The following is a 23,560-nucleotide window of genomic DNA, read 5'->3' as shown; positions in this document are numbered from 1 at the left end:
GTTTAGTCCATTTTAATTTATCAAATATTTTAAGTTGTGCCTCAGGACAATCAAATATACAGAGAGAAATACTTAGGTATCTAAAGATAACAGGATTGGATAGGAGAATTTAAATCACAGTTTTGATTTAATCTTTTTTGTTGTTGTTGTTGTTGTTCTTTCCTCCGCATTGATGCTTCACACTCCAGTCCAGTTGGTGGCGGTAAAACACCATAAGTTGGCTTGTCAACCGCCATAAAACCCTACAAGAATAATAATAATAAGAAGAACAGTGCATAGTAATTGTAGGACAGCTAATCAAAATGGTACGTTCTTGTGCTTATCCGTATTGTTCAAACCGAGCAAAAACTAAAAGATTGCGTTCTCTTGCGCAAACTCATTCGGGAGTGGTGACTTTTCACTTTTTCCCAACGTCTGATCCCGATCGCCTGCAGTTATGGTTGATTGCTCTTCGGCTGGATATCAACACACCCATCCCCGTACTAAAGTCGCGGAGGGTGTGCAGCAATCATTTTACCCCTGATGATTTTACACAGTCAGGACGAATTAAATCATCAGCTGTGCCTACAGTTTTTCCACATCAAACTGAGGTGTGTCCTTTTTATTTGTAAAGCTGCCCTTACGAAAAGTAACAAATAAAATGGAAGTTTTGATGTAATAAAATCATGTTTTTTAGTAGTTTACTACAGGAACCATGTTTAAACTATGGTTAACCATGGTTTTACTACAGAGACTTGTACAGAGTTGTAAAACCATTCTGAAACTGTTTACTTTTCATAAGGGTGTGTATTCAAGTTAGTAAGCTCCAAATATCGTTGGCTTTGTAATGACAAGCAATATATTCTTAGCTAAGTCAACAGGAACCAGATCAGCCTGGGTTCTACGAGTCAGACGAAGGTCAAGAAACAGAGTGTCTTGGTGCAGACCCAGGAATAAAAGAGGTTCCACAATCAACACCTCAGAAGGAAATACAAACTGGAGTTCACAAAACTGAACAAGAGGACAAATTAATCAAGCATATGAAGTTAATACTAACAAGTCCACAGTCTTCGGAAAAACATTCACAAACCTCCACGTCTGGGACCTATTATGCTATTCCAGCTGTAAGGTGGCAGCAGTTTGTAAGTGTTTCTGAATTTTAAATTTTTTATCTATTTGCAATGTATATTAAAGGGTTAGTTCACCCACAAATTAAAATTATGTCATTAATTACTAACCCTCATGTTGTTCGACACCCGTAAGACCTCCGTTCATCTTCGGAACACAAATGAAGATATTTTTGTTGAAAGCTGATGGCTGAGATGAAGATATTTTGAGAGTGTATGATGTACACTCCGGCGCTACATCATATTCTCGCGCATGCGTCGTGGAGGCACTCACTGAAGACAAGAAGAGGTTGAATAAAGTCGTTATTTATTTATTTTTTTGCGCACAAAAACTATTGTCGTCGCTTCGTAAAATTATTGTAGAGCCACTGTGGTGAGATGGACTTTGTAACGACGTTTTAGGTGCATTTTATGGGTCTTGGGAGTGTGAATGTACTGAATGCCAATGGAGGCTTATCTGAAGCCTTTCTCAGCATCAGCTTTCAACAAAAATATCTTCATTTGTGTTCCGAAGGTGAACGGAGGTCTTACGGGTGTCCAACGACATGAGGGTGAGTAATTAATGACAGAATTTTCTTTTTTGGGTGAACTAACCCTTTAAATTGTATTGTATTGTAATAAACATTTTTGGTTACTGTTTTTAAACAAATATTTAAAAAACCTTCCTTTTCTCTTCTAGGATGAACCAGCTGCCAGTGAAAGTGACCTAAATATCCGCGTGCTTTCATTAGATCCACCCTCTGAAAAGAAGGATGTTAGTTTTGTTCCACCTTCTTCCACATCTGACTCCAGTACAACCACTACTACAAAAGAGGAGGACGAACATCCATGGCAAGAACGGAAATGGATTGTTAGTGAATCAGCACTGATGAAACAATTTAGAAGATGTCAAGAATGTGGTGCACTGATCAAAGAAAAAACAAACACGACTTCAGGGATCCTAATCAGTGTTCTTTGGGAATGTGAACAAGGACATAAGGGCCAGTGGAATTCATGTTCTGATGTGCGTTTAATTCCATCAAACAACCTTCTAGTGTCAGCAGGCACTGTGTTTACGGGGTCCACGCGCCGGTATGCAGACATCTCAGAATGGGCTACTGTGCTTAATCTTCAAGTACCACACAAAACCACTTTTTATGCAATTCAGTCTTCTTACCTCAAACCTGCAACTGGTGAGGTATTCAAGGAGCAACAGACTGCCTTACTGGAACATTTGAAGACAGAAAATAAGGAAAAACATTTATCTGGTTATGGAAGATCAGACTGGTAATTTTATATTTGAATGATCAATCTTTAAAGTAACAATAAACGTTGAAATTGAGGTTTCTGTTATATACACAGTCCTGGATATTTTTTTTGTTGATGGATTTGAATATATATTTACATGTATATATTTAAATCTCAAAGAATATTTATTATAAAGTTCTTAGATTTTTTTGTTGTTGTTAGAAATATAGATTTTTTTTTTCTCTGAAATTTTTGTTTTTGCAGATTTCCCATTCATTTCCTATGGTGCTCATTTTTGACCGAAGAGCACAAGTGGGAGTATTTTTTTTACGACCAATTAGCATGCTCGAATCATGACCCCAATTGTTTTGTGTGTTTACATACCTAATGCTAGAAAAGTCACCAAGTTTCATATCATTCCGATGAAGCTGTGATTTTTAACATTTCAAAACAGAAAATTTTCCGGTCAGAAATGACCGAAGAGCACCAGAGGGTTAAGACATTAAAAATAAAACACATGTAATATTACATTATAATATGGTTAAGATTAAAATTAACTTGTGCCTCATGTCTCACTTTACCCCACCGCCACATTTTTAGAAAAAAAAAAAAAACGATCTCTCTTAGCAATTCAGGCTAATCTTCAGCTAGCATCATCACATGGTTTTATATGTTGGTAGTTCATCAATATGTATGATATAACTTTTTCTACCTGAATTAATTTGCTTTGACACAACAGTTGATTAAGTTGACAGCAAGACAATTTACTTTCACATTCACATGCAAAAAAACATGCTTGCCACAGCACCATGAGGTCCTCTCCTTCATGGCCAAGGGGAATTTGAAGGGGCTTGAAAACATAATGGTCATATGAACCCAAATGTGTTCTGTTGATTAGATACAGGCGGTGTCTCACATTACCCCGTTGTCCCCTAAATGTAAACAGTTTATCGTCAATATTGCAGTCCAATAAACCTGCTGCCGTAATGTTAAACAACAAAAGAAAAAGAGAAAATCACTCTCACTATACTGCTGTCTAACTTTAGTAAATTTAATAAGAATCACTGTACATGTAATACAGTGAAGTTTGTTTTATTTTACATTTAATTATTTTATTAAATTTCTATAGTATTTATTCTTACATGAATAATCCTACTTGAGAAAACATCATCGTGAAAGAAGATTTTAGTATCGCCCACCCCTAAACATTAGCATTTGGTGATACCAGAGGCATTAAATAATTGAAATACAATAAAACCGATTAATTTGTGTTTTTCATGTACTTGTTATAAAACAAGTTCTACATAAATATCTATGTCCATTCTATTCTGAACTAGTTGAGGTTCGGTTGACAAAATAAAAATGTTAAATTGCAATGGCAAGATGTAATTGGTATTTTTGTTCAATTTTATGTTGCCATTGGTTTAAAGGGTTAAAATATTAATAGAAGGTAAAAGTTTACAATAGCAATTTCTAATCTTTTTTTCAATTTAATAACTTTCTGGGCTGGGTCTTGACTCGAACTCGACAAAGGTGGACTCGGACCCAGCACTATTGGAGGGCCAAACAAGTCAATTCAGTGGCTTCAAATACAGAAACATTTTAATGATAAAAGGCTGTATATACAGTAAAGATATGTACAGAGATAACCTCAAAAGATATGTACAGTTGCACAAATACATTTGAATAAAAATGTATATTGTAAAAATATATACACTGTGCAAAATATGGGGCATATGATGTACATCGCACTTCAACAGGTCAGTAAGTTTTCAAATATTTCTCTTCTTTAACTCTTCATAACAAATAGCGATTACTCTGATGGCCTTATGATAGGATTTCGCTTTTTACCAACAAAAAAATATCTATAGGAGGCATAAAAATATATATGAGTAAAATGCACTCAAAAAATATTAAGCCTTCTTTAAGATTATGCATTTCAATTAATTGTAAATTTCTGAATAATGAATAATTGAACAATCCTTAATGATTCAATTCAATTTGTTGCACTTTAACAATTAATTGAAATGTGTAAATATATTTTAAAAAGAGGCTCAAGTTTTATCACAAAATTAAAAGCTTTGGGTCTCTGACAGAGACAGAACTATGGTAAATTCATTTCTAAATATAGAAATACATTCTTTCATTATGACATGTTTGGATATAAAAATGATTGTCTGAGTTCATGTTCAGTACAAAGTCAAGTAAATGCATTATTTGGCATATTTTCACAAAGTGCCCAGGGGAAAATTTGTTATAAAATTTGTCAAACACTGCAAAGAAACATTTCTTAAGAGTGATACATCTAAAGGAAGATTAAAAAGAAAATCATTTTCAAAACGTTCCAGCAGATGTCGCTACATTGTCACATTTCATAGAAAATCAAAACAAAAAAAATCCATCTAAACTCAAAGACATTTTGACTGAAAACGAATACAATCTTACAAATAACTAGAGACGATGAGGTTTAGGTACATTCACAAAGGCATATCACCTGCCAGCTACCGGTACTTCAGTGGTTATGTAGAAAGAAGCTTGAATTCTGTGAAATATAGTGACTTTAGACCAGCGGTTCATCTACAGCCAAAGCAAACATCTACTGCAGTAAAGAGCCTGACCAATCAAAATGCAGCTGCTCTCCGATGTCATTCTGATGGCTTCATATGAATATGGAAATTTCACTGGTCCAGTTAGTGTTGTTTTCCTGGTTGAGTCACGCAACAGCACCAGTTCAGCTGGTCTGCAAGAGCTAAATCGTGTCCACACTATCTCTACTCTTTTGTTAGAGATGATAATGGCCCCTAATCTCTCTCCCTCCCTCTATTTGGCCCCATGCTGGGTTTGGTAAACAAACTTGCTCTGACCATCCCCAGTTCATGCACTAAATAAATGTGAATGTTTCAGACATTAAATGTCATTAGTTAGCTGCCACGATTTCGAGTACCCTAATGCAACGGCTAACAGCTCATTGACCATGGAAGTTGATAGTGAATGTAAATGAGACACTAAACCGGTTCCTTCAATGAATGTCACATTTGGAACAATTCCCATGGCACAATGTTTCCATCAAACATTTGCAAACTCTGTGTTAAAAGGGATAGTTCACTCCAAAATTACCGTCATGTTGATACAAACTTACATGGCTTCTATCTTTAGCACAAAAGAAGATATTTTGAAGAATGTTTCGGGTGCTTTTGTCAGTTGGGAAGTCATTGGGATGGAAACTTTCAAGCTCCAAAAAGGACATAAAGGTAATGTGAAATGGATCCATATCAAGCGCTTTTTATGATCGAATTTTAAGTCATGTTGTTTACATACATCAGAGTGAAACAGATTATAGAAAAAGAGGAAATGTAGGGGTTTTTGATTAAAAATTATGTTAAAAAAAAAACGTAAAAATGGACCTACACATGGATAAATCGTTCACAAGAGGATCATTTAGAAAATGGGGAAAATAGAACATATGAATTTAATGCCAACTTTAAGGTTCTTGACGCCATATTTGATGCAGTCTTTATATACGTATACATTATTACATGTTTTGACGTGAGAGTGAGTGAAGACTTAATATCTGTTCAATCTAAAATCAATCTGTTTATCATTTCATGAGTTCACTCTTACAAATAATCGGATCGAGTAAAAGAGTATGCGTATTTGGCGTGCCATCTTGAGGGAAGCACTCCGAGCTCGGGATTTTGCCCCGAAACCCAGAGTGTTTCCCGAGTGTGAGCAGTCGGGGTGGCGGAGGGATGCAGAAAAACTGTCGAGGAACATAGGTGAGTCGGCTATGTATATATAGGCATCATTTGAACGTGTTCCTCACAATCTTTGTAAATCATAAGCCTCATTTCCACCGAAATTACCCAGAACAATTTGTCCCAGGAACTCTTTTTCCCTCAGACTTGCTGCTGTCTGCGTTTCCATAGCGGTCTAAGTACCGTGAAAATTAGTCCGGTGATGTAGGACTGCGCGGGACTTTCCAGAGCCCACTGGATTTCATCCTCCGCAAATAAACTTAAAGTCGGCATGAAATCAAATTTTACAAATCTTATTTTTATATTTAATATTGTAGTGTTTACTATAACTGATTTATCAGTGCACTTAAATAATTAAAAAAAAATAATTTACCCATATAATCTTTAATCAAATACGTTAACTTTCCCTCCCCTATTGAAACGACTTCTCTTCCTGTCGGGGTTATCGCCCCCTGTCTCGTTTCTGCACCGCCTCTCAGAAACCTGTCACTGATCGTAGCAATATGGTGGTTAGGTGCATTTTTGTCGGTGTACACAATACCTTCCTCAGGAAGGACTTGAGGCAAAAAGAGAGAACTATATGAGAAATAAAAGCTTTTTTTACGTAAAAATTACTCAATATAGTCGGACGAACAGCTTGTCATGACAGCTCACACTTAGGAATGCAGCGTGTGTGAACACGCTTACGGCACGCCCCCCTTATAAGGGAGAGCTGAGAAAAAAGTTTTACAGAAATAAAGCCATAAAAGGCTTAAAATGAGTGAAATTTGTAGCATAAACCATCGAAAAGTGAGGAAATATGCTCAGTAACATATGTAGAAAAGATTTAAAGAGAAAATACATTTATTTAAGAGATAGATCGAGTTTTTCTCCACAACTGAGTGCAAACTGGCATTCAAATCGGCCTCCATTTTGTTAGCAACGCCTAACTTCCAATGATCCAATCAATTCCCGAAGGACAAAATCAAGCCCCGCCCTACATTTTTTTTCTAATTTCAGAAGCCGTTTCACTCGGATATACGTCACAATAAGGAGAAAAAGACGATCTTGACTTTAATAAAGCCTGAAACTCGTCGTCGGTCCATCTGTCGTATTTTTTAAACTCCATTGTTGATTTGAATAGCAAACGACTCTTACTGCACGCACCGCAACAGACTTTTAGGTTGAAATAAAATGCTGCGTGTGCTCAACCAATCAGCATTTTCAGCGCCCAAGTCCCACCCCAGAGAGTTCCTGAACTTTGAAAAAGTACTACCTCACGAGCAGGGCCTTTTTGAGTGGGAACTTTTTACCAAGAACTTTATTTAGACCCTGGTTCCTGCGGTCGAAATACACCGATCCTGCCGCTTTGGAATATACTCGTCAAGTCGTATTAATTTCATGCTACCTTTATGTCCTCTTTGGAGCATTTTGAAACTCGCTGACTTTTTAAGGACTCAACGGCTGTGTTCCACAGATACAAGTTTAGACTTTAGAAATGAGAATAATAGATTTGGATGAACTATCCCTTTGAACTCTAAAACTAGAGAGTTTCTAGACAACGTAAATAGCAAAGGCACAATGATTGTACGTACAATTCTTACTTTCCCCAAAATATGCGATATGAATCTAATATATATTCTGCCAATTCAAAGAAATTATACTAATCACAATCTAAAAAAAACAACAACAGTCTTACATTCTATATAATATAGGCCAGCAGTTTCAAAGACTGCTTCAAAATATGAAAAGCAGAAGGTCACTGCCTAAATATATAGGTGAAAAAAAGTGTCTCTACATTCTTTTTCTGCCTTGAAAGGTGTTGGTGACAATAACAGCAAACAAACCTGCACTTATAGGCACAAATGAGAAAAGCAGATAACTATTGATGGTCACATCTGTTTAGATTGTGGTTTTGCGCACAGAGAATCACTCCAGATCCACGGATGCCAAGAAGTCTGAAGCTCTACATGAGTCCGACTGCTCGCCGCAGGTCAGTTAATGGTCCCTCGGGGTCAACAGATCTTTTCAGAACGTCTCCAATCTTGATCTATTTGTGAGCTCAGTCCCAGTGCAACTGTAGATCAGTTGAGTCCAAGAAATCCGATGAAAAGACTGTCGGAGAGGAGATTCCAGCAGGACCTTGGATCGTAAGGTCCAACCACTCCATGTTGTCGAGACCTGTGTCTTGTAGGTGGAGGGTGGATGGCCCTATGTCGTTGAAGGTCAGATCTGAAGTGTCCATTGGGGAGTGGGGCCGCTCCAGCAGCTGGTTTTTGAGCTCCTCCATCAGTCTCTGAGACTGTGGCTCGGCGTCCTCCAGCAGGGCCTCCAACTGGTTATCGGAGGCCAGGGCCACCAGGCTAGGTGGAGGCGCTTGGGTCTGATTAGGCGTGCGGGCTACGTGTATCTGTGGGGGAGGACGTGACAGCACGGTGTTGATGGGCAGGGTGGTGATGTTTACTGTCACTGGCTGAAGTTTATCCAGAGAAAGATCCTGCCTGGCCAGAGGGGATATTTCTGGGAGGGAAAGCACAGAAAATGGTTTAGTTATACACATCAGTTGCAGCTAAAATCAAAGACCTGCTCTGTGGTTATTTCTTTACACAGGTCTCACCTCCACTCTCAATCAAAACGTCAAACAAATCGTCCATGTGCTGACTGGTAGCAGTGGGAACCTTTGAGGAAGAACATGAGGTATTAAGACAATGGGTAAAGTGTTCAAAATACATTTCAAAGTATGCAACATTAGTATTTCGACCTTCAAGTGTAGTTGGAAATATCATAATTTCACCCTTCGCCGGGAGTTTGATTGACAGGCGATCTGACCAATCATAATCCGGATTGGGAAAGCCAGATTTTTCTAACTGCAATTACTGTGTACAATTCACACCTTGAATTTGTTTGCACTGATTATTTTGTTCACAGGGTGGCAACACTGGCCTGGCCTGTTGTTTCATGGTTGCAAAAGAAACGGAAACAACAAACTACTGGAGACGGCAGCAAAGATAGACACAACTCTAGTTTAAACGAGTCCTAAGACATTTTTTGTTGAGAAATAGCGCAGACACTTGATAAAGATGAAACTTCCTAGTGTGCATGTTCTTCGGTTCATGCATGCTATCAAATGGAGTATTCTAAGGCTAAGCATTTGCATCAAAACTTGGGCTTAATTTTAAATTACCTGCATTGTGGCTTGTAGACCTCTGGTCTGTTTGACGGCCTCCTCATAACGGGGTGGATCTTTGCTCTTTGGGCTACGGTGATTGGGGAACGTCGATGGCTGAAGAATATAGTTGAGCTGACAAGGTGAGGGAGGCTGAACAAATCAATATAAATTTCAAACTGTAATATGAGTTATATTAAACAGTGTAAAATATAAGGGATAATTGAGCATTATAGACAACAATGAAAGAGTACATACATGTTAGCATGTTTCGATGCAGTTGCCAGGGCATTGCTATACAATCATTTAGGATGTATTGAGAGGTTGTTGACATGTTGCAAGCATGTGTATTTGTTGTACATATTTTACATGTGCTCTGTTTTCATTAAACCAGATATTATGCTAAAATGATAGCTGAGAAGATGGTTTACTCTCCCACTCAAGTCAGGGGTGTCCAATCCTGCTCCTGGAGGGCCACTGTCCTGCAAAGTTTAGCTCCAAATCCAATTAAACACACCTGAACCAGCTAATCAAGGTCTTACTAGGGATACTAAAAACTTCCAGGCAGGTCTCTTGAGGCAAGTTGGAGCTAAACTCTGCAGGACAGTGGTCCTCCAGGACCGAGTTTGGACACCCCTGCACTAAGTAGACCTGGAGTCGGCAACCTATGGCATGCAAAGATATAATCGCAGTAGCATGCACCTCCAGTCGCACAAATGGCTTGTCGGATCTGCGCTTTAACGCAGGTTAAAATTTCACACTTGAATAGTATTTATAGCCCCTAACTAAATAAAATAGGCTGTGTGACTATGAGGAATGATTACCTCAAAATGTACGTCCGTATGCAATTTAGAGCGACTTAAATTAAATACATACACGTCTTGCGTCACAGGTTGCGACCCCTGATATAGACAGTTTAATACGTACTACCGGCACATCCGGGAACTTAAAGGCCCACTAAAGTGCCTTGAAACGCGCAGCATTATTCAATGTTTTGACGTAATTTCCCCTGAAGCGGTTAGCAGCTCCTCCCCTTTTTTGAAACTGCCAATAGCGTTTCTTTAATATCACAGTTTGACAAGAGCCTTGAATTGAGTTTCCTCCTAATCTCTAACCGTTTCTCATCATAATCTCCTCCATATCGCTTTGAAATACAACAGTCTGTGCAGAATTTAAATGGGTCCGATATGTTTTGTTGTCTGCGCTGACTTGTGCATATGATCCGCTCTGCGCTCTCGTGTCTCTAGTCAACGGCTCTGATCTAGACTATGTGTGTGCGCTGCGGCGGTGTGCGTGAAAGTAGCGTGAAAGTAACGTGAAACCAGACTTCATTCGCCTCAACCGAAAGCATATTTACACTGTCTGAATCGTTTCCTATCGCATATATAGTGCGCTATGTACCGTTCACCATGTAGAAAATAGTAGATGTGTGAACAGCTGACCGATTTCAACCGAAGCTTCAGGGTCTATTTATAGTGTAGGGGGCGGGGCTTCAGATTCTAGAGAGCATTTGATTCAACAGAAGATTTGATGAGAAGATGAAGTCTGCGATGATGACTGCAATAGGAGTGCCGCATTTTTACACAGAACATCTATTCCACACAGAGTTCGCGGCACTTGCCCTTTGGAAATGTTGAACTTTGGGAAAAACGCAGTGCTTATCACTGTCACCTTTTTCCCAGCCATCCAATCATGGTGGAGAAGGGGCGGGACAAATACTACACAGACCAAATGTCAGTAGAGGAGTAGAAGTAGAAGCTGGTCTCTAAGTATTTATGTCTGTACCAGATTATTGTACATTCCCAGACTACCACAATATTAATATGAACAAAAATGATGCTTGGACCTCCAAAGTGTTTTCAAGCACTTTCAGAAAAGCACCTGCCATTTTCAGCTGACAAAAAATGCTTTGGTGGACACAACAGACTTTTGTGAATATAGAGAGTTTGTCTTACTTTGTTAATGGGTCCGTTTGGGGTTGTGTGTCTGGGCGAGACTCTAGGTGAGTTGTTGAGGAAGCACTGGGGCATATCAGCCATGGGCTGGTTCTGGTTCTGCCTGTACTCAAACCCAGAAGGCGAGCTTCCACACAGGGGTAAAGCCTACAACACATGCATCAGGAGGCAGGTTTAGACCCAGTGCACTGTGCAAGCAAAAAAAATTGTGTATATCAGTGTGTAAACAGAGGCCTCTTGTTCTCGAACCAACTCTCTGTCTTTTTGATAAGTGCTCTTTCTGATTTTCTCTGTACTTTCTACTTCTGTCACCTATTTAGTCAAGTCTGCGTTTGATGTTGAGAGGGTAATGCATCACCTGAACTCAACTGCTATTGCCAGGGCAACATCAGCGATAAGTACAGAACACATTGCAGGCCTCCAGAAAGGCTTTCCATTTCAAGCTATGTGCCAAATCAGAGAGAAATGCGTCTGGGCCTTGTCATCACAATAGTGAGCTGAACTGGATTTATGAAGTTTCGGAACACCGAGAGCAAAAGAAAAGGTTAAGATCTACAAGCAACCTAAAGTATACATGCATAACAACACAACTCAGAGCATACAATGAATTTCTAATTGCTCTATTACTCATTATTTCCCTGATTTGTGGTGCCTTTTTAATTTGAATTATGCATAATGCATATCCTAATTACCTTGTATGTCTAAAGTAGTGTATAGAAAAATCCATATCAGTAAACCACTAATTCTTATATGGCAATTGCTTAATGTGTTTTATTTAGTTGCCAGGGAGTTGGTATTCCAATTGTGAAAGTGTTTTGAGTGGTTGTTGAGTGCCAGTTGCCGTGCAGTTTGGGGTAGTTGCCATGGGGTTGCTATAAGATTGCTAAGGTTCTTTAGTTGTTAAGGCCCAGACACACCAAAGTCAAAGAGAGCGATAAAGACTGCATACAAAATTGCAAACCTTGCTACTATATAGTAGGTGAAAAACAGTATGTGACAAAAGAAGTATGTCCGAATTCACAGTACTCAAAAAAAGAGTAGGCAAAAAGTACCCGGATGACCTACTAGTCCCAGCGAGATTCTGAAGTGTGCATACAATGGACACTTTACTATCCCATGAGGCCACGGGAAAGGAATTGAGAATAGCAGTGAAGCAACACAACTGATGCGCATAACGCAGAATCCGCCATTTTGTCCGACAAACAACCCAGCCAGGAGAGTTAGTAGTCGGGGGACTTGAACTTGAAAAATGGTGTGTATTGATTTCTTTCTGCGGTTGAAACAACATTCCTTCTGAAGTTCATGTTTAGAACTAGTAAGAGTTCACTTGCCGCTGTCTGCACTGTATTTTACACTGTGTGAGAACACAATGTGTGGCGTGAGAGTGCCATGGCTTGTCGGACATAGCAACACTAACTAACTTTGCGAAGGGTCAATTGTCCAAAAAGTTGCTGACGGTGGACCGAACCCACTGCAGGCTGACAGACGCTCAACAATGACCCAATATTGGTCGATGGACCGTCATCTGGTAAGTCTCAGCCTTTAGTTAGTTACCATGCAATTTCTAGAGTACAGAAGGTTGCCATTAGCCTGGCTCCGCCCTCCTACGTACTTCCACTCAATTAGCATTTTCCTTCAGTACTCCATCTGGGATTGCGGTATATTCTCTGGGTTTCTCCAGTCAAAATGTAATGGTCCAATCAGCGAACGGAGGGAGTGGCTGAGAACGATGACGTTGATGTTGTGCGCTAGTTTGAGATGATATACGTCATGACCAAACGTTAGCGATTGGTTATGGCAGATCCAATAGTTTTAAACTTCAACAGAGTACCCACCTTCAAGAAAGTTAACGCTTGTCAATGGAGAGTGGCCAGACTCTATGTACAAATGAAATGTACGAGAGTCTCGTAGGACAAGGCTAGGTTGCTATATGACTGCTGAGGTGTTTTTAGTGCTTGATAACGCATTGCTAGCCTGGATGCCAGCCAAACTTAGCCCCGCCCACAACAATTGTGCTCGGGCAGTTCGGTCTGGACTTTCTCCATAGAGAAGTAATTATGCCCGAACAGAAACTGTTCGGACCAATGAAATTGTCAGGGCGGGCTTTAGACGATGATGAACAGATGATCAACAGTAACGTAATCATTCACGTCGTCAAAGGCGCTTGGGTTGAATTTGTTCTAATCCTAAACGAACTTGTTCGTATAGCCTATGCATTCACCTACTATTTCTCTCAGAAATGATGATCGTGTTGGTAAGTACTCTGTGTATCCTTAAATTCTTTTTTTTATAACACCGGCAAAGATCGTTTACACACGTTTTTTTCTTCTAACGTAACTTTTTCCAGCGTGCGTGACAGGGTTGCCAAGTTTTTACAACAAAACCCGCCCAATTGCTACTCAAAACTAGCCAAAAACAAGCCAATAGCTTCCGGGGGGGTTCTCCGGGAAAAAAATGGAATTTGGGGGGTAAAATATGTATTATTTTGGCAGGGCTGCCTGCTAAAATTCGCATTCCTGGGTCTGTATATCACAAAATTGGGGTCGCTTCAACCCGCGGACATGATAAACAACCCGTGGACTTGGCAACACACAGTGCAGTTGAGTTCTGTTGACATTTAACAACTAACGTTATGCGTCGCTCCGTTGCTCTGATTGGTTGTAGATCTATCCAATTGAGGTCTATCCTGGCTCAGTTGAAACACGCCCCATAATCACAGCCCAACGGAGCAGTATCAGACTCAAATTCTGACTAGAATTGAGTATGACGACGTCAGGCTAGCGCATTGCCATTCGCTAGATGAAAATCACACAGATGCAATTTGCTCACCTGAGGTGGAGATGGTGCCTGAATTGAGTGCTGTTGCAACATTGTATTATTAGACATCTGTGTTTGCAGAAGAGGTGTTTGTATGATTGTTTGGGCCAAACTGGGCATTGTTGTTTGGAGAATGGTCTGCCCCTGCAAAGTAAAGAGAAAAACTCTAAATAAGATGTGACATTTTCGTAACTGTAAATAGCACTGGCATATCATGAATGTTAAGAGACCTGTGTGCTGATGGAGTTGCTGGGCTGGCTGATGGGCAACAGGATTTGTGTGGCAGGCGGAGCGTTGATCAGTGTCTGCTGATGCAGCACTTGAGGGACTTGCTGGGTGTTGATATAGAACTGCTGGCCTGGGGTGTGGTGCATCTGGGTATGAGGCTCTTCCTGTTTCACACCTTGTGGCAGGGGACTCCGCTCGGAGTTGCAGCTAGGGGCGGCGCCGTTCTCCTCTTTGACCTGGACTGATGGATTGGGTTCAGGCTGCTGCCCTCCACCCTGCTGACACCTTTTCTCCACCTTCAGCTGCATCTTCAGCTCCTCCACCAGCCGTTGCTCATGCTCCAGCTTACGCATCAGCTCCTCAATCTGACGCTCCTTCTCGTGGAGGCGCTGGTCTTTTTCGGACACCTTGATTTCCATAGTCATGTCTTCAGGTGTGGGTTTGAGGGGTGAAGTGCCTGTTGGTGGGTGGCCTGGAGACAAAGTCCATTGAGCTCTTGTGGGACTGTCTCTGCTGTCCTCCATACTGATGTTGGAGGCCTCGGACCTCCCAGGAGACACAGGTGGAGTTGTGCTCATGCTTTCGGCATGCAAAGCAGATTTGGAGATGTTTGAATCCATGGTTGTAGTAGACTGAGAGCTCTCCTGGTGGGCCTTAAGCCTTTCTATGAGGTCCGTCTTAGTGCCGGACACGGGAAGCCCACGCAATTTCAACTCCATCTTAAGCTCAGCCACCTAGAAGACATAAGAACAACTGTACTTCTGCACATATATCTATTTTATGAGGACAAATGAATGGGCATATTACCCACCTTCATCTCATCAAGGTTAGCAGGAAGAGACCCAGTTTTACGACTGGTCAAGGTGTTGTTGGGACGTGAAGGAGCTGCACTCGGCAAAGACACCATGATGGGAGAGGGGAGATTCGGGCTGGTGCTCAGGGTGATGTTAGGGCAGCTGTTCTGACTCTCAGCTACTGGCCTGCAGGGGAGTATGGGGCATTTTAAATGCAATAGGAACTTCCTGTTCCCTCATCATTCACAATAAGCAGCCCTTCTACACAATAGGAGCAGAGGTATATCTTGCGGCAACAGGAGCCAAATTGGACAATAATGTGAGGAACTGCCGTACTACAGCTGGGGTGTTGACAGGTCTGTTAGACAAGATTAATAGGTGAAACCATTATTTAAACGCTATCGCTCACAGCACACAACGCTCGCATTCCTTTCCGAGTTGCGTACTTCTTTTTGTGAAGCAATAAAGGTTCATTGTAAATCCTTTTAGTGTCAGAGCTGGAAGTGATATCTAAGAATCATATGCAAGTGCACTGGTCCGTAACCGATGATTCAACTTAACTGACATCACATAATCAATTACATTTGTCGATTTATTTTACTTATCACTATCAATAAGTTATTATTTTATTATTATTGCTGGCAGAAAAAAACACTATGCAAGAGAGACTGTTCCTGTATCTAGATTCAGATAGCATATTATAACATTCAGATAATAGTCATCATATTTTATTTAAATATTGTATACTAGGGATGCCACAATTCTCAATATAATATTGAACTGTTCGGTACGGCATTCACGGTTCAATACGCGCTTGTGAATTGCGTTTTTTTTGGTTTTGCATTTAATTAATAATTTTTCTACAAATTCTATAATTTGCCTCAATCCCAATACTGAACAACGCAACATACATTCACATCACACGTTAGTGGAAGAGTTATACTCACGGAACACTATAGTTATTCACAATCACGAAAGTTCATTATTTGCATGCGTTTTAAAGCCTTGCCGGTTAAACATTTCATGTGCGTGCTTATGCACGGTTTTAACATGCACTTTTCCGAGCGTGCGCACTAAATGCCTGTCAAACACGTGATTACAGGACTAAATAGTCGTCTTACTGCGCTAATACTGTCAAATACACACAAGGTTAACATAAACACAGTCGGTTATGTCTTTTTAAGTTTAAGTAAGGTTTTTCAAGTATTTTAAGTAAAATAAAGAAAGAGTATTGCAATAAATAATAGTCTTTTTTCTCCTTAACCTCTTGCTGTTCCTGTCGCCTAATAGAATAACAAAAAATTGATGTGACAAGCCATCAGAACCGAACCGAAAACCGTGGTTAAAAACCGAGGTATGTATTGTAGTGGACTAACTGTATTGTTGCATCCCTATTGTATACACTACATTCAAAACTCTGTATTATAAACAATAAAATCAACTTGTCATGTTGAGGTCAAAGTGACACATATGGTGCTTGTGATTAAGAGGCGCATGTCATGTGAAAGGGCCTTAAATGTTGGAAAGTTTATTGGAAGTGTGACACATACTTGAGTGGTGCTGGTAATATGGCCTGGTAATTGTAATGCTGTTGTTGTTGGCTCAGAATCTGGAGCTGCAGGAACTGCTGCTGTTGATGAAGAAGCCTGGCGTACGCACAGTCCATCGGGGCTTCATTGGGTTCCTGCTTCTGGTCGGGCGGGATGTACTGGTGATACTTGAGCTTCTTAATCCGCGGCTTGGCTTCTTTACTCTTCTTGCTTCGACTCTTGTCACTGGACTGCTTGGGCTGGCTGTGCTACATGGAAACAAGGGCGGAAGAATTGAACACCTGAAATCACACAGCAAACGTACCGACCACAGTCAACACCCTGCCGCTTTGGAATTATTATCACCAGTCTGTTTGAATTGTGATTTCAGGTGATTCCCATAATGTTTCAACTAGCTCAGTTCTCTTGCTATCAAGAGGTGTCAGCACTATGAGAATAGCAGGAGCTGAGAGATTTGTGGGCAAAACCACAAGCATGCAACTGCTGTGAATAGGTGGGACATGTATGAACACTACCTAAAATCACAGGAAGAGGAAACAGGATGCGTGGAGGGGACATGACCCTCATTGTTCCTAAATATTGAGTCACAGGATACACATGAAAATGCTTTGGCTTCTGAGGAAGGGAGTTGAAAGCCATCAGGATGTAATAACACCATTTCAAGCCGGCATATGTGTGCACAGGTTTCCCAAAGCACCACTGGGAGAGAGGGTCAGCAGCGTCCCTCTGTCATGCATGCGGAGAATGCTTTGAATTATGGATTATGCTTTGAACTTGGATTATGATAAATGCACAAGTTATTGCCTGACTCCTGTTTCTGAGACCCCAGCATCAGTTTGTTCTTCACTGCATTATGAGTGTGAATGTTTCATTTGACCTCCAGTTGAAGACAGAAGGCGGCTGCTAGCACGTCCAGCTCTGCATCTGCTGCTCTTCTGAAACTGATTTGGCCTAATATACCTTTGACAAGTTGTTCTAAACAAGCTGTTTAGAGTGACAAACAACAGCTCTACTGCTCTCCTGTCTTGACACTGTGGTACAGAATACATTTTTTTTGCTAAAGATTTACACTACTGTTCAAAAGTTCAGTAAGTAATACTTTCATTCAGCAAGGACACATTAATACAAAAATAACAGTAAAGACATTTAAAATGCAACAAAATATGTATATTTTAAATTAGCGTGTTACTAGCATGTCTTACCAAAACACTAATATGTTGCCAGCATGTTTTAGCACATTGCTAATATGGTTTAGCATGTTGAAAGTATGTTTAAGCAGCTGCTAATATAACATGTTGCTAACATGTTTTAACACACTGCTAGCATGAATTACCACTCTCCTGTCTTTACACAGTGGTACATAATCGTTTTTTTTTTCTGCTAAAGATTTACATTACCATTCAGAAGTTCAGTTAGATGTTTTTTTAAGGAATTCATATTTTTATTCAGCAAGTACAAATTAAATTGACACAAAAATGACAGTAAAAACATTTAAAATGCAACAAAAGATTTATATTTTAAACTAGAAAGTAGAGCTCATTGGGACAATTTTTATGTCGGCTTGACAAAGCCTATAAGCTTCCTTGCATGATTTATCATGTTATTAACATGTTTTAACATGTGTCTAGCATCATTTTACATGTTGCTATCATGTTTGTAACTTGTTTTAATATGCTACTAGCACGAATTAGCATGTTGTTAACATGTCTTATGTGTCTAGCATCATTTTACATGTTGCTAACATGTTTGCAGCTTGTTTTAATAAGCTACAAGCATGAATTAGCATGTTGCAAACATTTTTAACATGTTACTAGCATGAATTAGTGTTACTAGCATGTCTTACAAAAACACTATGTGTTGCTAGCATGTTTTAACACATTGCTAATATGCTTTAGCATGTTGAAAGCATGTTTAAGCCTGCTGCTAATATAAAATGTTGCTAGCATGTTTTAACACACTGCTAGCATGACTTGTATACATTGACATGTTTTAGCATGGTTTAAAGTGTTGCTAGCATGTCCTAACCTAGTTGCTAGTCTTTGCCAGTAATAGATACTTGGTGGATAAAGCTTAAATGGATGAAGCTTAAATAGAGTTATTATATACACCTTTTAACCGCTTCACATAATATATGCTGTTCTACTGAACTTTCTATTCATCAAAGGATCCTGAAAAAAAAGGTATCACTATTTAACATGCATCACAAACATTTTCAACATTGATAAAATAATAAGAAAAGTTTTGTGACCAGCAAATCATATTAGAATGATTTCTGTGACACTGAAGACTAGAGTAATGATGCTGAAAATTCAGCTTTGATCACAGGAATAAATTACATTTGAACATATATTACAATAGAAAACTGTTATTTTAAATAATTTAGATTTCACAATATTACTGTTTTACTGTGTTTTAAAAAATATATTTTTTATCAAAGTACCACAGCCTTTAACCCCCCCCCCCCAAAAAAAAACAAACAAACAACAAAAGCGTTTGAATGGCAGAGTATATAATGTTCTTGTATCTGTAGGCAAAAACTATTTCACATCAATTTTTTAAATCTAATTTTCCAGTGAATTTCCGAGTTCAATAGAGCATTTTCATTTTAATACTTCTTGCTCTTTTAGTTTCAGTCTGTGTGGTATATTTCATTACTTAGCTGGAGTTGCTATTGTGAAATTAGTCGACTGTGAGTCACTGACCATTATCTTAGAAAATAAACATTGACAGGAAATAACATCACCGTGGTCAGGGCATATGGTTTACCTTCACGAGGGTGGGTCCTGGCTTTGTGGGAGCAGCAACAGTGACAAGCGGAGTTGCAGTCATTACTCGACCATCCTCTGATATTTTGCTCAGGAAGTCTGAGCACTGGCTTGTAGGTGGACACTATTGAGATAAAAAGAGATTAAAAGTCATATGGCCATGAGAAGAGACAGACATATAAATCTAACCAGCATCACAAGGCTGATGTCTGGATAATTTGCAGCGAAACGTAGACGTAGAGGCAACTTAGCTCTTCTTTAAAGTGGAATATTAACTTCATATGCTTTAATTCTCTATCAAGACGTTTTTATCAAAAGCTAACAGTAAAAAATTAGCACTGAATATTCCTGAACCGTTATCAGTCAGTCGGGTGTGGATGTGAATCTAAGGACTGCTAAGAGGCTGACCTGGAGTTTGGAGCCAATCGGAGGCGATACAGCGGATGGATCAGGCAGTCTGGCTTCTATAGGAGAAGATGCAGAGCCCTGAGACTCATGACTAGCTGGCTGCTCTGGAGACAGAGCTTCACTGCTGTCCTCATTGAAGTTATAAACATCTAGTTCACCAACTGCAGTGTCAAACAAAAAAAACAAAACAAAGACAAAAGTTAGGGTGTTTTCAGACCTGTAGATCATTTGCTTTGTTCCGAAACAGGGGCTTAATATGTTAGAATGTTGCATTTTCTTCTCGGTTCGCTTTCACAAGGCAACATTTCAAAGTGTACCAAAATATGTTTATGCAAGTCACATGTGAATAAAACATCCTCTTATTGGTCAGAGTTCACCTGTTTATGTTCCTCTGCGTCATCCATCAAGATGGATTGACAAGTTTGCTCTTCGGGCTTGATTGATTCCCACTCTAACTAATAAATGATATATATATATATATATATATATAGGCCTGGCTCGCAGTCTCCACTCTAATTCATCCAAAGGTTTTCTATCGGGTTGAGGTCAGGCCAGTCAAGTTCCTCCACACCAAACTTGCTCATTCATGTCTTTATGGACATTGCTCTGTGCACTTGTGCGCAGTCATGTTAGAACAGGGGCCATCCCCAAACTGTTCCCACAAAGTCGGGAGCATGAAATTGTCCAAAATGTCTAGGTATGCTGAAGCATTAAGAGTTCCTTTCACTGGAACTAAGGGGCCAAGCCCAACCCCTGAAAAACAACCCCACACCATAATCCCCCCTCCACCAAACTTTACACTTGGCACAATGCAGTACGGCAAGTACTGTTCTCCTGGCAACTGTCAAACCCAGACTCGTCCATCGGATTGTCAGACAGAGAAGCGTGATTGGTCATTCCAGAGAACACGTCTCCACCGCTCTAGAGTCCAGTGGCGGCGTGCTTTACACCACTGCATCCGACACTTTGCAATGCACTTGGTGATGTAAGGCTTGGATGCAGCTGCTGGCCCATGGAAAACTGAATTCAATGATTTGGAGGGATGTCCCAATGTCCCAAATAGTGTATCTATATAACTCGAGCTGAGACCACCTTGTTCAGGCGTTCTCGGACCAATTGTTTTGGTGCGGATCCGAGTGTTCATATATGCCTAAACGAACCGAACTAAGGGAGAAAACACACCAGGTTCCAAAACAAACGCTCCAAATGAGCCAGGTGAAAACGCCCTTAGCCACATAAATGTGATGATTAAGCATGTAAATAATTTTTTTTTTTTTTTTTTTTTTTTTACCAATTTCAACAGGCAGGATGTTCTTCTCCACCAGTTCCATTGGTCCCGGCCTCTGTGCAATCTTCTCATTGAGATCATCTGCTAGACGTGCCCTCTTTAGTTTCAACTGAGTGGCTTGCAAAGAAGGCTCTGCATGGGTTTCTGAAATACATTAACAACTTCAGAACATACTAAAGCTACATCACAAATTAAGTATGCAGGCAGTGGAACAGGTGCGTACCTTGTAAAATGTGCATGCGGACAAGTTCAGCACGGGCAGGTCTGCTACGGATTTTATGTTTCAGGAAATTCTCTGTCTGTATATGAAGAAAATGCAATGAATATGAAACTAGTAAATTAATAAAAAATTAGAGTACATACATCTCAGCATGTTACTGTAATCATAGTAAACTAGAAGCTGACAAATGTTTATATATATATTGAAAAAAGGGTGGCTGATGGTCAGTGTAAAATTATATTATGTAATTAATTTTGTTAATTAGTTTCATTGTTCAAAATGTCTGCATGTCATTGCATTTTAACAAAATATCAAACCAAGTGGCATCTGCAAACTGTAAATGTAATATTCATACTTTTTTAAGTGTGGCATAAAGGGATAGTTCAGCCAAAAATGAAAATTACCCCATGATTTACTCACCACGGAAGATGGTCCGCCGGAAGCTAGATATTTTATTTACTTTATTTTACGTGTTAAATATGGATATTTTTCTTAAAAAAACCCATCAATTCGCTTCAGAAGGCCTTTATTAACCCCCCAGAGCTGTGTGGATTACTTTTATAATGGATGGATGCACTTTTTGGGCTTCGAATTTTGGGCTGCCATTCACTGCCATTATAAAGCTTGGAAGTGCCAGGACATATTTTAATATAACTCTGATTGTATTCGTCTGAAAGGAGAATGTCATATTACACCTAGGAAGGCTTGAGGGTGAGTAAATCATGGGGTAATTTTCATTTTTGGGTGAACTATCCCTTTAACTGTCCAAATACTTGTGTTAATCACTATAGCACTCAATGATGTAATAGATATAATGCTATTGTTGTGATTTTTCCATAAACATCATTATATTATTAAACCTGTGTAAAGACCATGAATGGAAAGTGTAGGAATATTTCTGAGCATTGAAGTCTTACCCTTGCCCTCTCCAAACTTCTGACCTGCTCATGAAAAACTCCAGGTGTCTTCAGCGCTGGGAAGAAAATAAAATATCTTCATTTAAAAACAAGTGACATGACACAATCTATAATATCTTATAAATCATCTATAATCTCTTATTACATCATAATCTATCTTGTATAAAATATATTATTATATAATATCTATGGAAGCTTGTTTCATGGATTAAAAAATAAATAAAAGGTAATTGTGACTTTTTAAAATCACACAATTCTGACCTTTTTTTCTCAGAATTGCAAGTTTATATCTCACAATTCAAACAAATAAAGGTCAGAATTGCAGGATATAAACTCGCAACTGCAAGAAAACAAGTCAGAATATCTGAAAAAGTCAGAATTTTGAGAAAAACAAAATTCAGATATAAAATTTGTAAGCAAAAAGTGAGATATAAACTCACCATTGGAGGAAAAATGTTAGAAATGTGTGATATAAACTCAATTGGAGGAAAAATGTTAGAAATGTGTGATATAAACTCGCAATTGCGAGTAGAAAAAAACAAATATATATATATATATATATATATATATATATTATATATATATATATAATATTTTTTTTAATTATTTTTTTTTTCTACTCGCAATTGCGAGTTTATATCACACATTTCTAACATTTTTCCTCCAATTGCGAGTTTATTTCACACATTTCTAACATTGCCCTTTAGGGCACAACTTGCCTTTAAGCAGAATTTCTTTAGAACACAGTAGTTTAACGCAGAAAAATGAGTAAAACAAGAAAAGTAAACCAGAGGGTCATGGAAGCTTCACTTGTAGCTTATGTGGAAGCTTATATATATATATATATAGCGTGGAAACAAGTTTCCATGACCCTCTGGTTTACTTTTCTTGTTTCACTCATTTTTCTGTGTTAAACTACTGTGTTCTAAAGAAATTCTGCTTAAAGGCAAGTTGTGCCCTAAAGGACAATCTAAGATTGTCTTAACTACTTAAGTTAAATGAGAAAGTCAGCATTTTGACCCACTTTAGAGAATCTGTGCTTTACAATTTGTAAACTACTTTGTTAGATCTGTACATAAAGCAAAAGTACATTTTCCAAGTAAAAAATCTATAATTTCAAGACAGTCTGAAAACAATGCAATTTCACACAATTTTGCTCTGGGTAAATCATGTTTTAAGAATGTTTAAAAAAAATTGAGACCAAAATATTAATTAAACTTAAATAAATATTGTACAGCAGACAAAGGATTCTGCTACAAGTATTACTGAAGGTGTTGATCTGTGGGTATTGAATCCACGGTCAACAGGAAATGTGCGCTCTGACACAGTGGTTGTGCCTTGATTAGTAAAGACATCTTTTGCTCCCCCTGATTAGTCGTAAATAA

At 39.1% G+C, this 23,560-nt stretch overlaps 2 protein-coding genes across 4 annotated transcripts in view; one reads left to right on the top strand and one right to left on the bottom strand.

Moving 5' to 3' along the window:
* The first annotated feature begins 242 nt into the window (after nucleotides 1-242).
* On the top strand, nucleotides 243-3,708 carry LOC307137016 (uncharacterized protein). Its single transcript, XM_079834495.1, has 3 exons — nucleotides 243-590; nucleotides 849-1,121; nucleotides 1,786-3,708. The coding sequence occupies exons 1-3, from the start codon at nucleotides 303-305 to the stop codon at nucleotides 2,374-2,376; spliced, it is 1,152 nt and encodes a 383-aa protein (XP_079690621.1). The 5' UTR covers nucleotides 243-302; the 3' UTR covers nucleotides 2,377-3,708.
* A 209-nt stretch (nucleotides 3,709-3,917) lies between these two features.
* The window catches only part of mrtfbb (myocardin related transcription factor Bb), a 62,563-nt gene continuing 42,920 nt past the window's right edge, over nucleotides 3,918-23,560 (bottom strand). For 2 of the 3 annotated variants that reach the window (XM_079834428.1, XM_079834429.1), the window contains 13 exons: nucleotides 22,176-22,231; nucleotides 21,262-21,337; nucleotides 21,042-21,182; nucleotides 19,751-19,911; nucleotides 19,344-19,466; nucleotides 16,578-16,825; nucleotides 15,045-15,213; nucleotides 14,236-14,967; nucleotides 14,018-14,149; nucleotides 11,189-11,335; nucleotides 9,252-9,386; nucleotides 8,685-8,745; nucleotides 3,918-8,587 (listed from right to left, as the gene is read on the bottom strand). In XM_079834428.1, the coding sequence (XP_079690554.1) occupies nucleotides 8,130-8,587; nucleotides 8,685-8,745; nucleotides 9,252-9,386; nucleotides 11,189-11,335; nucleotides 14,018-14,149; nucleotides 14,236-14,967; nucleotides 15,045-15,213; nucleotides 16,578-16,825; nucleotides 19,344-19,466; nucleotides 19,751-19,911; nucleotides 21,042-21,182; nucleotides 21,262-21,337; nucleotides 22,176-22,231 (2,639 nt within the window). In that variant the 3' untranslated portion in view covers nucleotides 3,918-8,129. The remainder of the gene's footprint in view (nucleotides 8,588-8,684; nucleotides 8,746-9,251; nucleotides 9,387-11,188; nucleotides 11,336-14,017; nucleotides 14,150-14,235; nucleotides 14,968-15,044; nucleotides 15,214-16,577; nucleotides 16,826-19,343; nucleotides 19,467-19,750; nucleotides 19,912-21,041; nucleotides 21,183-21,261; nucleotides 21,338-22,175; nucleotides 22,232-23,560) is intronic. The other variant, XM_079834430.1, reaches the window with a different exon arrangement.

Source organism: Gobio gobio (genome assembly GCF_949357685.1).
Source record: "Gobio gobio genome assembly, chromosome: 1".
NCBI classification, from domain to species: Eukaryota; Metazoa; Chordata; class Actinopteri; order Cypriniformes; family Gobionidae; genus Gobio; species Gobio gobio.
The sequence above is the reverse complement of the archived record's forward strand: the minus strand, read 5'-3'. Positions and strand labels throughout refer to the sequence as shown.